This window comes from Trachinotus anak, unplaced genomic scaffold, assembly GCF_046630095.1.
Source record: "Trachinotus anak isolate AG129_WGS33_773 ecotype Australia unplaced genomic scaffold, CSIRO_AGI_Tana_v1 ptg000031l, whole genome shotgun sequence".
NCBI lineage: Eukaryota > Metazoa > Chordata > Actinopteri > Carangiformes > Carangidae > Trachinotus > Trachinotus anak.
Window position 1 is genome coordinate 8431208 of NW_027273882.1, and position 18949 is coordinate 8450156.

At 42.5% G+C, this 18949-nt stretch overlaps 1 protein-coding gene and 2 long non-coding RNA genes across 3 annotated transcripts; 2 read left to right on the forward strand and 1 right to left on the reverse strand.

Moving 5' to 3' along the window:
- Positions 1 to 3295: 3295 nt before the first annotated feature.
- On the forward strand, positions 3296 to 7979 carry atf3 (activating transcription factor 3). Its single transcript, XM_071467820.1, has 4 exons — positions 3296 to 3448; positions 4616 to 4874; positions 4990 to 5097; positions 5498 to 7979. Exons 2-4 carry the CDS (start codon positions 4617 to 4619, stop codon positions 5810 to 5812), a joined length of 681 nt encoding a protein of 226 aa, XP_071323921.1. The 5' UTR covers positions 3296 to 3448; position 4616; the 3' UTR covers positions 5813 to 7979.
- A 632-nt stretch (positions 7980 to 8611) lies between these two features.
- LOC139612338 (uncharacterized) lies at positions 8612 to 11726 on the reverse strand. The gene is made up of 2 exons (XR_011686511.1): positions 10796 to 11726; positions 8612 to 10173 (listed from the first exon to the last, which is right to left on the reverse strand). It is a non-coding gene; the product is annotated as an uncharacterized lncRNA (long non-coding RNA).
- A 5055-nt stretch (positions 11727 to 16781) lies between these two features.
- Positions 16782 to 18434, forward strand: LOC139612347 (uncharacterized). Its single transcript, XR_011686515.1, has 3 exons — positions 16782 to 16878; positions 16985 to 17228; positions 17362 to 18434. It is a non-coding gene; the product is annotated as an uncharacterized lncRNA (long non-coding RNA).
- The last annotated feature ends 515 nt before the right edge of the window (positions 18435 to 18949 follow it).

The following is an 18949-nucleotide window of genomic DNA, read 5'->3' on the forward strand; positions in this document are numbered from 1 at the left end:
TGTATTCAGACACTGAGCCTTAAAACCAGCCGTCAGGACTTCTGGAACTTTGTGATGTCACAACAAAACAGTCCTAAGCCCCGCCCACCTGGACCCACCATCCAATCTTGCAGGATTTGGTTTCTCTGAGTGTTTACCTGAAATCTGCTGTATTTTTATTGGATCAGTCAGTCACCAGTCAGCCAATCAGAGGAGAGGCTCAGTCATATCGGCCTTCATGAGTCACGTTCAGCCACTGTTGTTAACTCCTTTGTCTCTGTAGCAGACGTTTAGCTGTATTTTACTTCAGCTTCAAGCCATAAACAAGACGAATAAATAAGTAGCTGTGTCACTTTCTCCTGCTGAAGAAAAAGCAAAGCCAGTAAATCTCTCCACACGTGGGGCAGACCGGCCTCTCCTCGGTGTAGATGCTACATGTCCTGAAGGTAGTCCTGCTCAGACTGGGCACCACGTGACGAAGGACAAGCCGGCACTGGCCCTGATGCGTCGGTCTGATCACGCTGTCAGCGCTTTCTCAAAACAGGAAGTGATTCTCTTGCCCAACAACACCATGGTTGAGCTGGGTGAGACGATTACCCACAGTCAGTGGGAATAAAGATTTGTAACCCACAGTCACTGGGACCTCTGAACAATGGTCGATTGTCTGCACGTTAATTTTCACCACATGATGCCATTTCCTGACTGAGCCGCCGTACATGTGACTGACAGTGGTTCCCATCACTGCTGGAGAACCAGTGTCACTGCATGGCTTTCCCATTTAACTGATTATGTTTATAACACACACACACACACTCAGCTCAGGTCACAACAGTCTCTTTTCACATGAATCAAAACCAGAACCAAATCATGAACTGGGGGTCTTAAAACTTTAAATAAATTCTCTTATGAATAAAAAAAAAACTTCAAATAAAACAAATGAAAAGTGTCAAATGTGGGACCTCTGAATCATTTTTTAATTTGGTGTTGGTCAAGTTTTAAGTTAACAGCTCTCAGCTTTTTTCACTTTCTTTTCCTGAGAAACAGATCTTTCATGTTTGTATAGGTCATTTCATCTCTCAACTCTCAGCCCTTTGAACCGAAGCAGCACGACTGTGTGTGGGCTCGTGAGGTTCCCACCCTGAGACCTATTTACTAAGTATTTCTCAGCAGGGGAACACCGTGCTGTTGATTATTAACTCATTTAATGGCCTTTACAGCAGGCTGGTATGGCACCATGACGCCCTGGTTATATGACCTGTACACAAAACCACTCACACACAGAATACAAAGTCTGCTCTGAATGGAAAATCAACAGGAAGGTGATTCTGGTACAAAGCAGAGGCTTCCCTGGAAACAGTGTGTGACCCAGAGTAGATGAAGACACACATGCTTGTCACACAGTTCCTAGAACAGCAGTCGTGGCATAAAGTCACATTTCCTGTCCCAAAATTCATTTCGGGTAAAAAACTCATGATGCCAACATATGAACTGATTTATGTATTTCACAATTTCACAAAACTCTTTTGAGTAATATTGTTTCTGAGAAAAGCCAGTCAGTGAAAGTGAAAGGTGCTGTCAGGAGAGACTGGAAGTTTCTAGATTACAGCAGACAGACTTTGAGCTGGAAATGACAGGAAATGAGTGCAGCGGAAGGAAGACGGAGACAGAGGTGAGGGCTTCGGAGGAAAGGAGCTCCTACGTTCTGACTCCGTGTTAACAGAGCACAGACAAAACCGTAGAGCTGCAGCAGAACACTACCAGGAGTGTGGCTCTGCACTGAATGATGCTGTTTGAGGCAAAAGTTGAGCAGAGTTTGTGAATTCAAACAACTGAGAGGAGTGAACTTTATTATAAAGGTCCCATATTTACTCAGTGTTCTGTTGTCTTCTCATGGTGTTGATATCCACAAGAAGATATATTTGTGGGTTTGAGAAACCAAAAACTGTTTCAGTGAACCAATCAGAAGAGAGATTCTGAGGCTTTGATACTTTCACAGTATTAATATAGAACCTAGACCTGCTTTATAATCACAAACACATGGACATCTACCTTTAGACTGTGGAGCTTTAACACAGAACTAAAGTTGGTCTGAACGTGGCCACGACAACCAGGGACGGGAGGAGGTCCAATCACTTCCACTTCCCCTGCAGCCAGTACATTAACTCCCAGTGTCACTGAACTGTGATTATACTGGTTTATAACTTTAACAACTACTAACAGTGCAGTTGTATAACTAGCATTACTGCTGCTAGAAAAAATACTACCACTTCCATTGTATTTAGTAGTAAAGCTACTACTATAGAGGAGGTACTGACAAACTGATACTACTTCAGACCTCCTCACATTAATGCCAGTAAATATTATACATGTAATAATATAACTAGTGCTACACTTCTATGAAAGTTAATACTGCCACTGTGTCTCGTAATAATGATAATAAATGATAATACAGGTAAAAACACAGCCTTCTCTGTGCAGCTCTCTCAGGAAATCCCCACCTGTCTCAGCAGCAGAGTAAACAAGATCAACCGCTGAAGACTAATTAAGTCAGAAAGTCTTCGATTACAACACGTTTCACACCACAGCCGGTTTGATGTGAGAGGAAAACATGCAGAGCCGTCTCTCTCCACCTACCTACCAGCTCATCGTGTCGGGGAAAGGTCACAAAGTCTCAAAAAAAAAAAACAACAAGGCACAAATCACCATCACCATCATCATCATCACTGTCCATGTATCTCCCTGCGTCTCAGCCGAACCCCGTGGCTTTATACCCCGGCTGGAGACATGTAAGCTCAGAATAAATAACCGTCTGCTGTCACTCAGCTTGAACAGAATCATTCACTCGTTCATGTGGAATTTCTGGAATGAAAATCCACGTCTGTGTTAAAATGTGGGGAGAGAGAGAGAGAGAGAGAGAGGGGGGTCCTAATTTCATTAGTTTCATTCAGCTTTTTGAATTTTATATATAACTTTATTAAAAGTTTGAGGTTGTGAGGGAGAGGAGGGGGGGGAGAAAGAGGAGGATTAGGAGGAGACAAAAAGGAAAAGAGTGAGGAAGAGGAGGTGGAGGAGGAGGTGGAGAAAATTGGAAAGAGTAGATGGAGGGAGGAAAAAGAGGGAAAGAGGAAGAGAGTGAGGAAGAGGAGGGGGCAGGAGGGGGGCAGGAGGGGGGCAGTCCTGTTATGGCAGAACAGCTCGGGGTTGCTGGATTGCATCATCGCAGGATCAGCCTTCTATAAATAGGATGACGTCACCCCCTCTGCTCTTCCTCCGCTCTCAGCCCCTCCCTCCCTCGTAGCATTCCACGTTGCGTCACTACGCCCCGCCCCCCCCGGCCGCTATAAAGCGGGGTGATGCAACGCGCCGGGTACAAGCGCAACTGACGCAGCGGCGGAGCGGAGCCACACGAGAGGAGCGCTCGATTTCTGCACAGCCAGCCCGACTGTCCGCTCACCCACCGCTTTAACAGGTTGGTCCCAGGGTCTTGTTTCCGGGGGGGTGAGGGCTGCTGGGGAAGGACGGAGGGAGGGACCGTGTTGTCCCGGTTCGTGTAGCGGAGAAGCCCCGGTGCCCTGCAGGCGGAGGTCCCGGGACACTCCGGTAAAAGTTCTGTCACATTTACACAGAGAGGAATAAAACTATCCGGATTTCTGAGGGAACAGCTGTTATTCTTACATTTATAACACATTTGTTCTGCTGATTGTTCATCTGATCTGGTTTACAGTCATTTATAACAATATATAGATATTTACACTTGGGTTTCGTTATGATGCCATGACTGTGTGTATTTATCTTTCTTTTTGTGAGATAACTGAAGTTTATGAAGTTTTAATAGATGGAAAACAACTTTGTTTATACTTGGACACATTTTTAATGATAATCTGTTGAAAAAAAAAAGTTTAAAAAACAAAAAACTCACCAAACTTTATGTAAATAACAGTAAAGTTACATGAATTTGAAAATAGGAAATAAATAAATAAATAAATGAATAATAATAAAAATAATAATAAATTGGAAATAATAGCTTATTATAAGGGGATGAAATGATTTCATCGATGAACTTCGTGATTTAGTGGATCATGTGATGAGGAGTGTTTGTTTTGTTCTCACAGAGCTGACATAAACAGCACAATCATCTTATCTAACTGTTGTAATTCTGCATGAGTCACTCTGTTTAGATAACAAGCCTCCACACCTACTCATCAGCACCTTTAATTGTTTATGGCATTTTTCCAAAAGGCAAATGTTTGTTTGAAAGCATATTTAACCATGACTTGTTCCTCCTCCCTCTCTGTGTCACTAACCCTCACCCTGTATGACCTGAGATCTTGATATATGAACACAACTTAAAAAAAAACTAACTGTAACTCTAATATTCACATAAACTCTCAATTATTCTTCTGTAGTTTATAATAATAGGTTTATATTGACCTTAACCTACTTTAACCACCTATAATATTACTGTACTAACTTACTGTGGGTTTAATATTGAGATAGAACTTGCTGTGTTTTAATTGTATTTTAATACTTAATGATATTATGATTATTATTGTGAGGTCATAAAGCCTTTTTAAAATAGGAGAAATAGAATAAAATAAAATAGAATATCATGATGACTCCACTCTTGTGTTTCCAGAATGATGCTGCAGCACACGGGTCCCTCGCTGGCTGACATCAGCTGCTCTGCCCTGGTGCCCTGCCTGTCCCCGCCAGGCTCGCTCACCTTGGACGACTTCACCAACTTCACACCCATCGTGAAAGAGGAGCTGCGGCTCGCCATCCAGACCAAGCGGCTGTCCAACGGGCTCAGCGTAGACATGAGCTCCGACGGGGCCAGCTCCAGCTCGGACCGGGCCTCCGAGCAACCCGCCTGCGGGTCCGGGGTCAAGAGAGAGGTGAGAAGCAGCAGCATGTTGTCATCTGTATGTTTGGACACTGACCAGGGAGTGTGTTTTCCTAATGAGTGTGTGGGTAGAATATTGACAGTGTGTAATTCTCTCTGGGTTTTAGTTTACAACTGAGGAGCACGAGAGGAGGAAGAGGAGGAGAGAGAGGAACAAAATTGCTGCTGCAAAGTGTCGCAACAAGAAGAAGGAGAAGACTGAGTCTCTGCAGAAGGTGCTTTTCAGCCTCCATCAGTTTGAGAAAACATTAGATTTGTGTGTGACTTTTTTTTAGGGGGTTTGAAAATGATAAGTAGAAGATTAAAATCTAGAGACTCAGTAGAGGATGGCCTGATGAAGTAAAGTTATAAATACATGCATTTTTTATGACCTTTTACTTAATGTTTTTGTGTCAAGACGTCGAAAATCTTTTAATGTGAAATCATCAAACAAAATCTCATTGCTAATGTAAAACTATCTGTTGTGGGTTAAGTTCAGTGTTTCTTTCAACATTTTTAGATACCAAAGAACAAAGAAGCTCACCTAAAAAGCTTTAACTGTAACATCCAAATTAACTTAAGAGTACAGGACTAACAACTGATTTCTCTCCCTGCGTCCTCGTCTCGTCTCTGCAGGAGTCGGAGAAGCTGGAGAGCGTCAACGCTGACCTGAAGGCTCAGATCGAGGAGCTGAAGCAGCAGAAGCAGCAGCTGGTCTACATGCTCAACCTCCACCGGCCCACCTGCATCGTCCGGGCCCAGAACGGCCAAACGCCCGAGGACGAGAGGAACCTCTTTATCCAGCACATCAAGGAGAGCACCTTCCAACTCCACAACCTCACCTCCACCACCTCCTCCTCCTCCTCCTCAGCCACATCCACCTCCACAGTAGCGTCTCTAGAGGGAGGACTTCTGACCCTCGATCACATTCAGTGCCCCAGTCACCTATGAGTAAGCAGCTGTTTTTGCCACTTTTCTAAGACTTGTGCGATGTCCCCGCCTGCTGCCTCTGATGTAGCTGAGACTGTTTGAGACGCAGGTGGAGCCGCCACGTTGACTTCTGACATGAGAACGACAGTGAAACATAACAAGACGCCACCTCCGGATAGCTCTTGGTCTCGTTCAGCATCCACAAAGCTGCTAGAGAGAGTGGCACAAAGTGACCTCAGCACCGCCCACTCCCTGAAACCGTAGCTGCTGATTGGACAAGAAGTGACGTACAATGGACACCTTGACATGCATTACGTATTTCTTTCTTTAAAAAAAAAAACTGCAGCATTGTAAACTGGCCAGGGACAGATGCTAAAGCACTAAAAACAAAAACATCAACAGCTTTTTTTATTTACAGGTATTTTGAATAGATGTGAGTCTGATTTAGTGTCTGATTTTTGTACCAAAGTGTGATTTCAAGGTGATCCAGGCACATGATTTAACTGTTCACCCTCAAAGACAGTAGATGCAGAACGATATGTGAGTGTGTAACGAGACTCAAGTGAGTTTGAGCTGCAAGTCACTGACTTTAAAAGACTTAGTGTATAAAATATAGTATATTTATTTATTAAGTAACTACTGTATGACATGTCATTGCCGTATCAACCCTGTCTGCTTGTCCTTTTATACAACATGAAAATTAATACTAAATCTGCTGCTACTACTAACTACTCAGGACGTACGCTGGCTGTAGAAGTCACATGTTTATTTTCTTGCCATGTTTAAAGAGCTGACCTCTCAAGAAGTGTGAGTATAAGTCAGGATGTTGGCTGTCAACCAGGGTAGAAGTAGCAGTCACAAAGGGAAATGTAATTTGCAGGCAGGGTTTATTATAATTCTGCACTTTTAACATAGTTAAAACGACCGTATACTCATATATGCAGATGATACCTTACTTTTCTTAATTTGAAATCTACTGTAAGCAAAACTGTCCAAAAAATGGATACTGTATATAATTTAGTACACTTTAATTATCACTGCGTTCCCTCTTAAACAGACCTAGTGTTGCTTTGTACATCCTCTGTGACAATGAAGCTACATGAGTATGAGTGTTATTTTTCAGACGTGTTGTTTTCTACCTAAAATCTTGTATATTGTATTGACTGCGCATTAACTCTGTAAGTGTAACTGTATGTAAACACCAGATGCCTCTTTGGTTTTGACAGAGCAAAACAAGAAAAAAAAGATTGTTATTTAAAAAAAAATGTATTTATTAACAGTTGGTTTGGAAGTTATGTTCACTAGATATCATTAGCTAGGTATCAGAAGTGTTGCATCAGCTTTCGGCTCGTCCTTTAACACGCCTGACTCTGAAGTTACACAAGATGATGTGAGATTACATTGTGTGTTTTGGACCTCACCAGTATCTCGGTTTCAATTTACTGCCAAATATTTCCCTCACCCTCCACTCCCTCTTCCTCTCTCTCTCCCTCTGGTGCGTTAGCTTACCAGTGAAATCACCCTTCAAGGGAAATGTGGTTTATTGCGCAAACAGAAACTGAGGAAGTACAACGATCGAGAGTTTAGAAGTTATCAAAAAGGAAGCAAAGTGTCCATCAACAGCTGTAGTTAAACCCTGTTCTGCTCACCTATAGAAGGGAAACTCTGGATATCACTATTCAGATAAGTCGCAGCACTTCACCTAAGAAACACCTCAAACAGTACACAACAGGAGGGTGATCATTTAAGTATCAGGTTTTTAAACAGCACAGTATACTGGTTCATGGTGAGGACTGAAGTGTTATATTTTATGTTTCAGAGAAGATTTATATTGTTTATCATGTGAGTGTTATGTACACAAAAAACTTTGAGAGTCACACAGTGAAAAGGACGCAGGCGTCTGCGTGTGTTCATAGTGTGTGTGTTGTTTTTGTGGTCTATTGTCCCATTGTTAGTCATGGCTACTGAGCACTGAATTCGACTTGTGTGTACTCTACTGTGCCTACTTCTACTGGAGGCTGCTTCATTTCTGTAGCTGCTCGACTGTTGGAGCATCATAGTCTGGGTGAATAAACTGTAGGCTGTCAGGTACAACTGCACTGCTACTACCGATGTGTACTTCCATCTTTGTGATCTGTCAATTTTTGTTTTTGATACTTTGTTAATTAAAAATATGTATTGCATATGATACCGCTCATGTTGTCATTTTTATAAAAACTCTGATGACACTTTGCTTTGACAGGACCCCACCCCCACAGAACACTATTCTGTGGAAATATCATAATGATGATTAGTACTGAGCAACACTGATAAACTAAAGGTCCAAATTTTATTAGGTGTTGCAAAGCTACAAAAGGCAGGACTAGACCACCCATGTCTCAATATGATCATAAGTTAAAGGTCCCATATTTTACACTGCCACTTTTCGGTGACAAATTTCTCCACTGTGGGACTAATAAAGGAATATTTTAATCTTAAAAAGGACACTGGACAGGAGGAGTGAAGGATGTAAAAAAAAACTTGTATTACCAGTAAACATATTTACAGCTTCTTAAAGGTCCATATTTTACACTTGAAGTGTTGATCTAATATTAAGGGCTAATGTACTATGTCTACCATAGTGATTACTATGATGACTATACTCATGACAAACATGATTGAAGTGTGAAGAAAAAGTTAGAACATAATGGTGTATTGGAGAATTAGAATATAATGGTGTCTACCGAGCATGGACTTAACTAAAAGAAAATAAATAAGCCTTATGAGCATAATTATATAAGAGTTATGTTAAAAGAGTGTCGAGAAATAATGAGCCAGGTATTATACTGAGAAATGGTTTTTAATTAGAAGAAAATAGACCTGGCCTAGGCACAGGTGGGCGAAGGGCCAGTTTCGGTATGACGGGACAGTTCGGTAGTAATCCAGCCTCTGGGGAAGAACAGGGAAATGTGATAGTGAAATGTGATAGTGAAATGTGATGGGGGTGTGGGCAATTTTTGGACTATAAAAGAGGAGGTCACGAATTAGATTTTCAGATCAACTTCTGTTGTTCTCGGGCTTTGTTGTCGACAATAAATCTCTGCTGCACTGAACTCTGCCTCCCGATGATTTCAGAACAACTGATAAGACTCAAGACTTAGAACCTGGTCCATGAGCGGGGCGTCCGTCCCACATCAATCTCCATCAGAAGATATATCTGTGGTTTTAAGAACCAAAAACCATCTCAGTGTAGTTTTACATCTCCTCTCTCAGGCTTCTCTCTGGAGCTCTAGTAACAACAGGTCAGTCAGCCAATCAGAGGAGAGGATCTGAGCCTCTCCTCTGATTGGCTGACTGTTTTCTGACTGATCCAATAAAAATATAGCCGATTTCAGGGGGAAACCAAATCCTGCAAGATTGGATGGTGGGTCCAGGTGGGCGGGGTTTGGGACTGCTTTGTTGTGACATCACAAAGTTCCAGAAGTCCTGACGGCTGGTTTTAAGGCTCAGTTTCTGAATACAGGCTGTGTGCATTTCTCTGTGGACTGAGGCTTTGATACTTTCACAGTATTAATATAGAACCTAGACCTGCTTTATGGACAACACATGGACATTCACCTTTAGACTGGGTGGAGATTTAAGTTTCCTGCAACATGATCCTAATATAAACTTTATTTACATTGTACAGTAACTGTAAAGTGCAACATTATTATTATAACATTATTTTGCTGACTGTCCCCTAACTGTCATCATTACTTGTGAAAGATTATGTCCCCTAACATTCATTAGGCACATCAGAACAATCTCATAATCCAGCACATGTTTGTGAAGCTTATGATGAATGTTTAGTTTTTGTTGATGCCAGAGAGGAAATTAGTTTATGTTGTTTTGGCCTTTTTCATATTGAGAGATGTTTCTACTGTCGTAGCCTCTTAACCCACATCAGAAATTCTTCATCTAAAAAAATAATGAAACAAATATAATTAAGTTTGATCAAGAGATAATAGGCTTAAATAATTTATTAAGAGCAGCTATTATTTGTTATTTTGCTTAGAATAGTACAGATACACACATTTTGCCACCCAGTTACATCAGCACCAACCCTGCTATGTCCTCTAAAAAGACACGAGGATAAAGACATAGGAAAATATATAAGATACTAATAAAGACAAGCATACGTTCCCAAAGCTTCAGGCAGAGACACTAAACCTTTCGTTCGTTTTCGTCCCTTTCAGCACTTTTTTGTTCACAAGTAGAAAACTTCATAACATAAACACAAGTTCACCTACAAACTCAGAGCAGCTGTGTCTGGACAAGACCAGACATGTTGGCTGCCCAGAGACACAGAGAGGGAGAGGTGAGGGGGGGCACCAGCTGATCAGATATGACTCTGTGTTTGTTATCTGTGAAGATAAGATGTGGAATAACAGACCAATGTCACTGCTGGATGTAGAGAAAACACACACTCTAAAATATTCAGCAACTGTTTCATGTGTGGTGTGTTTCCTTCTTCATTTGTACACTTCATACACTTTTCTGTCAGGAGTTGCAGCAGGTTAGGTCAAGGGGCTTTTTGAGGGCACATATGAGCCTATCATCACCCAAATGATGTGAAATCTGGATGAAATACCTGTTAAAGTCTCTCTAAATCTCATTGCTTCTGGTGAAAAATGTGTCATTTCCTGTGTGAGGATGCCAGTTTAAACAGATTTGTCAGTGTGAGTGAAATGAACAGCTTCAGTGTGAAAGTCCAACAAGCCACTGTAAATTAAAACATACCACATACTAACTGAAATACATGCCAGATGAAGCCGGGTTCACCATGATCAATTACCCACAAGTTGTTGACTCTCAGTTTAATTGACTTCTATTTACCCAATTACACAACCAGCTAATTGGCATGAAGCGCTACAGGCCTCAAGACAAGTCATGTGTGACACATCATGGTTTGACCCCACCTGTCTGGTCCTCAGAGGTGATGAAAACAAACAGCAAAATACATCAGCGCAGTTTGAGCTCACGTACCTGTTGTGATGTGTTTCCATAGTAACTCTGTTAGCTCTGTAGCTGGGTCAACATCTTTGGGTTGTTCCATCTAATGAAGTCTTTTTGTTTAATACAGTCCCCTCATTCAGTCCTAAGACTCGTTTCATTTCAAACGTTTTCATAAGACTGCGCTGTGAGGAAGCTCCATGGCAACCGAGCTGCGTGGCGCTGTGAAAGTGGGTGTGTCCTGTTTCCCTGCGGGAGATGTTTCAACATGACTCCAGGTTGTTTGATACACAGCTGGTATGTTAATTACAGCTTATACATCTGCTTTCATCAGGTTTCCTGCTCTACCTGCTCCCTGACGCTGGTCACAAAAATGTCGGAGCAGGGCTCTTGTATCGTTTTGTTATTGTTATCATATTGATTACTCACTCAGCCAATCAGGAGAGAGGCTCAGATCCTCTCTTCTGATTGGCTGGTTTTGGTTCTTGAAACCACAAATATATCCTCTGATGGAGATCAACACTTCAGATAAAACATGGGACCTTTAATAAAACAAGGCTTGTTGCTAATGTCAGAAGACTCTAAGGTTTTAGGTTAACCCGCAGAATTAAACTTACACATTGACTCTAATCAACTTACTCCAGCTGTGGCTGACGATGACGCACAGAACCACGTTTGTTTACACCAACATTTTAACGTGTCTTCGTAGGAAGAGGTGGTTACTGATCCCTGTTCGATCCTCGGTTCCTCCAAAACAGGTTGCATCAGGAAGGGCATCTGATGTAAAACATTTGCCCCTTCAAATATACAGATGGTGGCAGAAACCTCTCACAGGAGCAGCTGGAAGACACCAACAACAACACAGCAGGAAAAACACAGTAAATTCTAATTATACCAATGATGAGAACAAAAAACTAAAACCATTTATCACAACACAACTGGAATGAATCACATTTATGGTATTAGAGGTGTGACTAATAACATTAATGATCAGTGTCCCCAGCATGTTAGTGGGTGTGCATGCACAGTGGAGCAGCCAGCGGTGTCCTCTTCCACTACAGTATCCTTACTGTTATATGAAGATATTTTTCTTTTTTTTTTAAGTTAAAATTGGTTCCATTTGCTCTTCTCTCTCCTCCATGAAAGAAGAAGAATATGAAAAAGCAAATGTTTCATCTGGTTGTGGCATGTTTGCAGAGGTGAGCCAAGGTTCAGCCCTCTTCTCTGAGGGCTTTAATTAAATGATTCGGTGGGAATGCCAGGAGCACGAACTCTGCTGGTGTGAACAGGATCTGACATGAAGGTGTCTTCAGTATGAATGAGGCTTGGTTTATGTGTTTTTTATTGTTATTATCATAATTATGAGAAACTCTGCTGAAATAAAGCTCAGTCTGTCTGTTTCTGGTGTTCTGGAAAAGTACTGTCTGTTAGCACATGAAGAGGAAGCAGAAACAGATTTCAACACACCCTGAGTCTTGCAGAAAGCAGCTGACAGTACAGTACAGTTTACTCTCAGTTCAGCTCACGGTCACAACTGAGGTCATCGTGAGCTGAGCTGCTCTCTAACCAGGAGGTGATCAGCTTTGATCATATTGATTATAGACCAGGAGGTTTCCAGCTGGTTTCTCTTTGTTTCTTTGGCTGTGGAGTGAAACTGAACTCTTGAAGGACTGTGGCCTGTGGTCCAGACCAATGGTTGCTCTTCCCACATGGGATATTGGCCTATATGTGGCCGAAATACACATAAACACACATAAACACACACAAACACACACAGAGGGGAGGAGGGCAAACAGGAGAGGGAAGATGCTTTGTCATTCTCTCAACTGATGAGTCACAAGCAGAGGCAAGGTGACTGATGCAACAGCAGTGTCATAATCTTTGACCAGCCACATCCTGTGTGTAGGGGTCAAAGGTCACAGCACATAGATTTGGAAAGTAGCACAGTGACCTAAATCACTTGGTAAAATAAATTACTTGTACACACAGTGATGTGACACAACTTACGACTCCGTCGCTGATTTAACTGTTTAAAAAAGCACAAGGAACAACTTGAGTCTGTTTAAAGACACTGAGCTAAACATTATTTCCATGTAAAAAATAAAAAAGTGAGTTCAACAACTGTCTTTTGAGGGCAATGATTTTAAACATATTATTTATATAGCACTTTTCAGATGGAAGATAGAACAGCCTTTAACAAAACGCTGAAGTAAAACAGGCAATAGAGTTGAGGAAGAACAAAGGGGAGAGAGATGATTTCTGTCAAAGGATCTGTAAAAATCTATAAAACAATCAAACAAAGACAAAGAGGATTTACAAAGAATATAAAAGAGGAGCAGGTAAAAACCCCAGCAGCACAAGGAAGTTAGACTGTGTGTGTGTTCAGTGTTACGTAACACTGCGTAACAGTTTTACGCAGGAACAATCAGGACGTCATGTCTTCTGTGTCGTCACCTGTCTTCACAGAATGAATCCTGTGCCACAGGTGACAAAATCAATGTGTATCATGTGATCCGCAGTTTGAATGAGTCTGACTGAGGCTTTGTCACCAGATGATGAAACCAATCTGATCAGAAATGAGTTCACATATGAAATAACCTTGAAGATGCTGATGAGCTGATAACATTGACTATCCTGTAACACGAGTGCATCTCAGGGTCTGGGACATATTCCTCCCTCGTCAATGTGAGGATGAGGAGCGCCTCACAAAAGGCTTGTGGGCAGCTCCCGCCTGTCGATGGTCTGAGGACGGACAAACTGTGAATAGGGTTCTGTGCAGGAACAACAGGTCCAATCTGTGGCGGCTCCACCCGGAAACTTACGGGACTGAAGGGACAGACACCACAGGACCCCTTCAGCGGTCGTCTGACGGCCGCGCCTCGGGGGGGTCAGACCAGCAGCACATGCAGGTGCTTGCTGCGGACTGGAAACCCCCAGTGAGACCAGCTTCTATTCTAAAAGTCACTGGGTTATTGAGATGGGTTTGATACTGAAGATCTGTCACACCTAAGCGAATAGATAATTTGCTTTTACCCCAGTTCAAGATGACTCACAGCAAACAGAGGTGTTCTGCCCCAGTGCTCAGAACAAAAACATTCACAGTTACAGAGAGAAGACGTCATGTGCAAACCCACACAAACCATTGCAACAGGAGTGCAAACTCTGCACACCAATCAAGTTTGCAGGCAGTCAGTTTTCGAAATTCAAGAGAATTTTGGGTGGGGTATCATAACTCCGTCCAGCTGTTTTAATTTACCCTGGTAAAACCTGCATCCTGCTGACACTAAAAACAATATTGCCAGACTTTAGAAATGACTGAGGGTCTGAAGAAACCCTTTGGTAAGCTCTTTGCAGTTTCGATGTACAGTAGATGATCTAATTTTACTCGCATAGAGGGAACGGACATGTTTCCAGAGGGAGGGGTCAGAGACAGTGACAGTGACGTAGTTCTGATTAAAGTGTGGGCAGACTGCACGCACCAATAACCATTTCAGACCGTTGTAACATTGTCCAAACAGAGGAAGAGTTTCACATGAGTAATGGCGTCTGTGGAAGGAAATAAAACCTCTGAAAGAGGAACAAAGTGGATCAAAACCAGGAGGGGACAAATGTGGCATTCAAGACTCTCGATTTCACAATTCTTATGTGAAATTAGTCAAAAATGTATTTCATATCATAGTGTAATTTAAGTAACATCTGTTGGATGAATTCATGTCAAAATATGCAATAAATCTCATTTTCTTCTTGACTTCTCTGTCGTGACTTGATGTTCATTTCTCTGGATCATGAAGAGGATTTGGAGTCTGTCACCAAATCTGATAAAATCAAGACTATTTTGATTTGAACTAAAAGCAGTTTTAGCTCAAAGCAGGAAAATACCACAGAGGTTTCTGGCACATGCAGGTGTTTATTAACTATGAAGGCGTGACAGGTTGAAAGCTCTACTTTGTTCAACTGTTGTTTTTGCTGTGCAGCAATAGAAGATGTGGTTCTGGTGGTTTCATCAGAGCGAGACCTTCAGTCCACACTGGGGCAGTCGGAGGCCATGGTGTCCTGCTCCCTCTGGGTTGGGGTGAGCTGCCGCCCCTTTGAAGGAGTTCAGGTATCTCGGGTCTTGTTCCCGAGTGAGGGAAGGATGGAGCGGGAGACTTGTGGTGGACTGGTGCGGTGTCAGCAGTGATGTGGGTGTCGTTCCAGACGGTTCTGGTGAAGACGGAGCTGAGCCAGGGGCCAAAGCTCTGCACTGACCAGTTGATCCACATTCCAACCCTCAGCTTTGGGCATGAGCTCTGGGCGGTGACTGAAAGAATGAGATCGTGACTGAAATCAGTTTCCTCCACAGGGTGATGTGCATGAGCTTCCCCAGAAATATGGCCACATGGGGGGGGTGGTGGTGGGAGGGGGGGGGGGGGGGGGGGGCTAGTATTCAGCTCAGTGTGGCCTCATAAAAGTCGTCCATGATGGTTTTTTGCTAATTAGCATCATGTAGGTAAATCGGTAAAATGAACAGAACTGAATTTTTACTGTAGCAGCAGTGAATTTGGCGAACAGCCTCAGGGGACCGAGAGTTACTTCACTTATTGCTTTTTTCTTCCTCTTGTTAGAAATTCACTTTGGTGACATATTGGACACAACTTTAGGAGGCTCACAAAGAAGATGCTCACATCCATCAAAGGAGCAGCGTCTAGATAAGGTAAAGATAAGGCAAATTCAATAAGGGACTTTTCTGTCTAAATCCCCTGAGGAAATTATTTTTACTTATATATTTTTACTTCAGTTGTGTCTACATTCAGTACTCCTCTAGTGAGAAGTACATCTGTGGCACAAAGCCTGTAGCTCTTAAATGATCCCAGTGACAACACCTGAAACAGCCCAGTGATGAAACGTGTTGCCACAGTCTCACTTACTTCTTCCAGAGAAGTTACGACCTCAGTCCACAGTTCAGCAGAAGTCTGTGTATTTTTGTCGGGGGTGTGAGGCGTGTCTGTGCTGCTGTGTGTGTTTTTTGTTTTATGAGCACGTTTCTTTCTGTTTGCTTGTGTACGTTGCTTCAGCAGGAGCTCGTAGTTTTCTGTTCATGAGAATTTTTTAGGAACAGTACGTGATGTCAGTGCAACAACAGACAGGTCCGTGGAAAACAGTCTTCCTGATATGGTCAGGGGAACAACAGGAGCTTTTATTTTGAAGATACCACAGCGATCAAAAAACAAACATCATCATTTTACTGACCAATGACATTTGTGCCACCTGTTTCATAAGAATGACATTTGCTGGTGTTCGAGTGAATTAGAGGGATTAGTTATACTGAGTTATTTTAAATGAACCTTTCTTTTCCTATTAGTTTGATTAATTTTTCCATTTCAGGTTTAGATAAGTTATCATTTATTATCAAGAGTTCAGCTGAAGATGATTCTGTTTTCTTGTATTTAGACACACAGCTTTATGAGCTCTTCAGGAGGTTCATTCCTTCACCGCTGATGGCAACAGAATCAGAGAGACGCCTGTCACTTACTGTCACTGACACTGGATCAGTGAAAACCAGTGAACATAAAAGTTGTTTCCTCCAAAACATATTTGACTAAACTTTTCTTTAGTATATAAATGTGCAAAAATATCTTAATACTCGAACATTATTTTGCTGTTTATCTTATAGTTGTAGGATTTGATGTGATAAGTTTAGTTTTGACTATTTATAGGGCAACAGAACAGTAGGCTTCAGCATTTCTACCCCAGGATAAGAATTCCTGGCAGCGAGGAGGCTTTGAAACACAAGTTGGGGGGATTCATGTGGACTCATGACCTCAGTATTTATAAAAGTCCTGTCTGCGGCCCTGTTCTCACCACCTGAAGCAACACGCTCTCAGCTCCAAATAAAGCCGAGCTCTGCCACAGAGCAGACTGGAGGCAATGTTTTGATGCGATGCTTTAATTTACTGCCTGTGAAATTACCAAGAACTGAATCAGGATTTCACCAGAAGTCTGGAACTATTTTTAGTGTGTGTGTGTTTAGTGTGTGTGTGCGTGTGCGTCCACAGGGCAAACACTGCACATGTACAGCACAGAGTGTATCTACGTGTTTTGGCGTTTTCGTCTTTGATTTCCGTGGCGGGCAGCAGGTGTGTGTTTATGAATACATTTTTTTTTTGCATGTGTGTGTTAATGTTTGTGTCGTAGCTGTTTTTGTGTGTACAGGAGAAGTGAAGTGCGTCTGTGCCTGTGCAGGCTTCGTGCTGCGTTCCCCAGAAACACTGAGTGACGTGTTACTTCCTGCCCCGGCCGACCAGTGTTGTCATGATGGAGGTGATTAAGACCACTGCTCATTTGGAAACTGATCTGAGGTCTGTCTCACAGTGGCTGCGACACCAGTTTCCTGCGGAAGTCTGGCTGAACACTCAGCACTTGTTTTATCCTTTGGAGAACCAGGAGACAGTGGACTGACTCAAAAGTAGACTGCACAGAACCAAATGTAAGATATGTACATTTATGAAATATATGGACCTGTAAAATAAAATCACATATGTTAAAATTATACATGAAACCTTTTAGAAATTGGAAAAATTCATAATTGACATATACTGTATGTCTATGTCTGTGTACAGCCTGAGACTGTGACAGGCTGGTCGACGTGGGCGGCTCGTCAGCTGATCGGGTTCCCCTGAGGCTGCGCCCAGCGGCTCACATCAGCTTGTTTCAGCTTTATCGTTTTGCTTCTGCACATACAACACCTCATCCACGCACTGCTTTCATGGCTAAACCTGATTTCCGCAGCCCTTTGCTTCTTTGTCTGAACTTTTACTTTGTTTTTAGTTTAACTTTGTGGGAACTCACTTCTTCTCACACACACTGAGCCAGTTTGTGACATGTGGGGGCTCCTCCGGCAGCACCACACCCATCAACACGGACAAATCACATGGAGGCTTGATCTGTTGTGAAGTTTTATCTGGAGTGTTTACATTGGTTTAGATTTAACCCTTTAAAGCTCAGATGTCCTTTGGGTGATTATAGCTGCATTTGAGTTTGAGACCAACCAGTTCGTTGTTTTCACTTCAGTGTGACAGGGAATGTCTTGGGAGCATTTCCCTGGTTTCTATAGAGTCACTAGTTTCTGTTGCCTTTTAGTGCTGGGGGAATCAATGCAGAATTACCCACCACCAGTATCTGTCTGAAGACTAAGGTTGAGCCTAATTAGATAGAAAGTGGACTTAGTTAGATCAGGCTGGGGCGGCTTGGGCTCTGCTGTGGCTCTGTTTGGCATCACTTTCCCAGAATGTGAAGATGGACATGATTACAATTAATGAGAAATTACTAAGAAAAACATATATAAACATCCAGAGTTTTTATATGTAATTTGTTTTAATATTTTTGTATATGTTCATATACACATTTTAATTCAATTCAATTCAATTCACTTTTATTTGTATAGCGCCAAATCATAATCTACATTATCTCGAGACACTTTACAGGATCAGGTCAAGACCTTACTTTGTTATAGAGAAAAACCCAACAGTTCCCACAAAGAGCAGCGCTTGGCAACAGGGGGGAGGAAAAACTCCCTTTAACAGGAAGAAACCTCCAACAGAACCGGGCTCAGGGTGGGGGGCCGTCTGCCTCGACCGGTTGGGTTTAGGAGGAGATAAAAAAGGGGGGGGGGAGAGAGAGAGACCAGGAACAGCTGTGTAGGTAATGGTGTTATCAATAATAATGACAGGTAACAGTGGTTAATAGTAAAGATGAGTAGTGGTGGATCTGGATCCTGCTGCTCCAGAGGCAGAGAGACCTGCAGAATGAGGACAGAGAGAGGGAGAGAGAGGGAGAGAGAGAGAGAGAGAGAGAGACAGAGAGAGAGAGCCCAGTGCATCATGGGAATCCCCCAGCAGTCTAGCTCTATAGCAGCATAACTAAGGGATGGGTCAGGACATACCCGAGCCAGCCCTAACTATAAGCTTTACTAAACAGGACAGTTTTAAGCCTGATCTTAAAGGTAGAGAGGGTGTCTGCCTCCCGAACCCACACTGGGAGCTGGTTCCACAGGAGAGGAGCCTGATAGCTGAAGGCTCTGCCCCCCATTCTGTAATATATGTTAGAACCTTATGTCCTTACAGGTGACACATAGTGACTGACTCCACCTGTGGTGTGCAGTCCAGTATGACAAGCCCCACCCACCTGGTGCTGGCCACAGTAAAAATG

Excerpts from the sequence above, each read along its gene's own strand:
- atf3 (XM_071467820.1), top strand. The coding sequence starts at position 4,617 with ATGATGCTGCAGCACACGGGTCCCTCGCTGGCTGACATCAGCTGCTCT. Across the intron at positions 4,875-4,989 it reads GGTCCGGGGTCAAGAGAGAG|TTTACAACTGAGGAGCACGA; the intron begins GTGAGAAGCAGC and ends TCTGGGTTTTAG. Across the intron at positions 5,098-5,497 it reads AGACTGAGTCTCTGCAGAAG|GAGTCGGAGAAGCTGGAGAG; the intron begins GTGCTTTTCAGC and ends TCGTCTCTGCAG.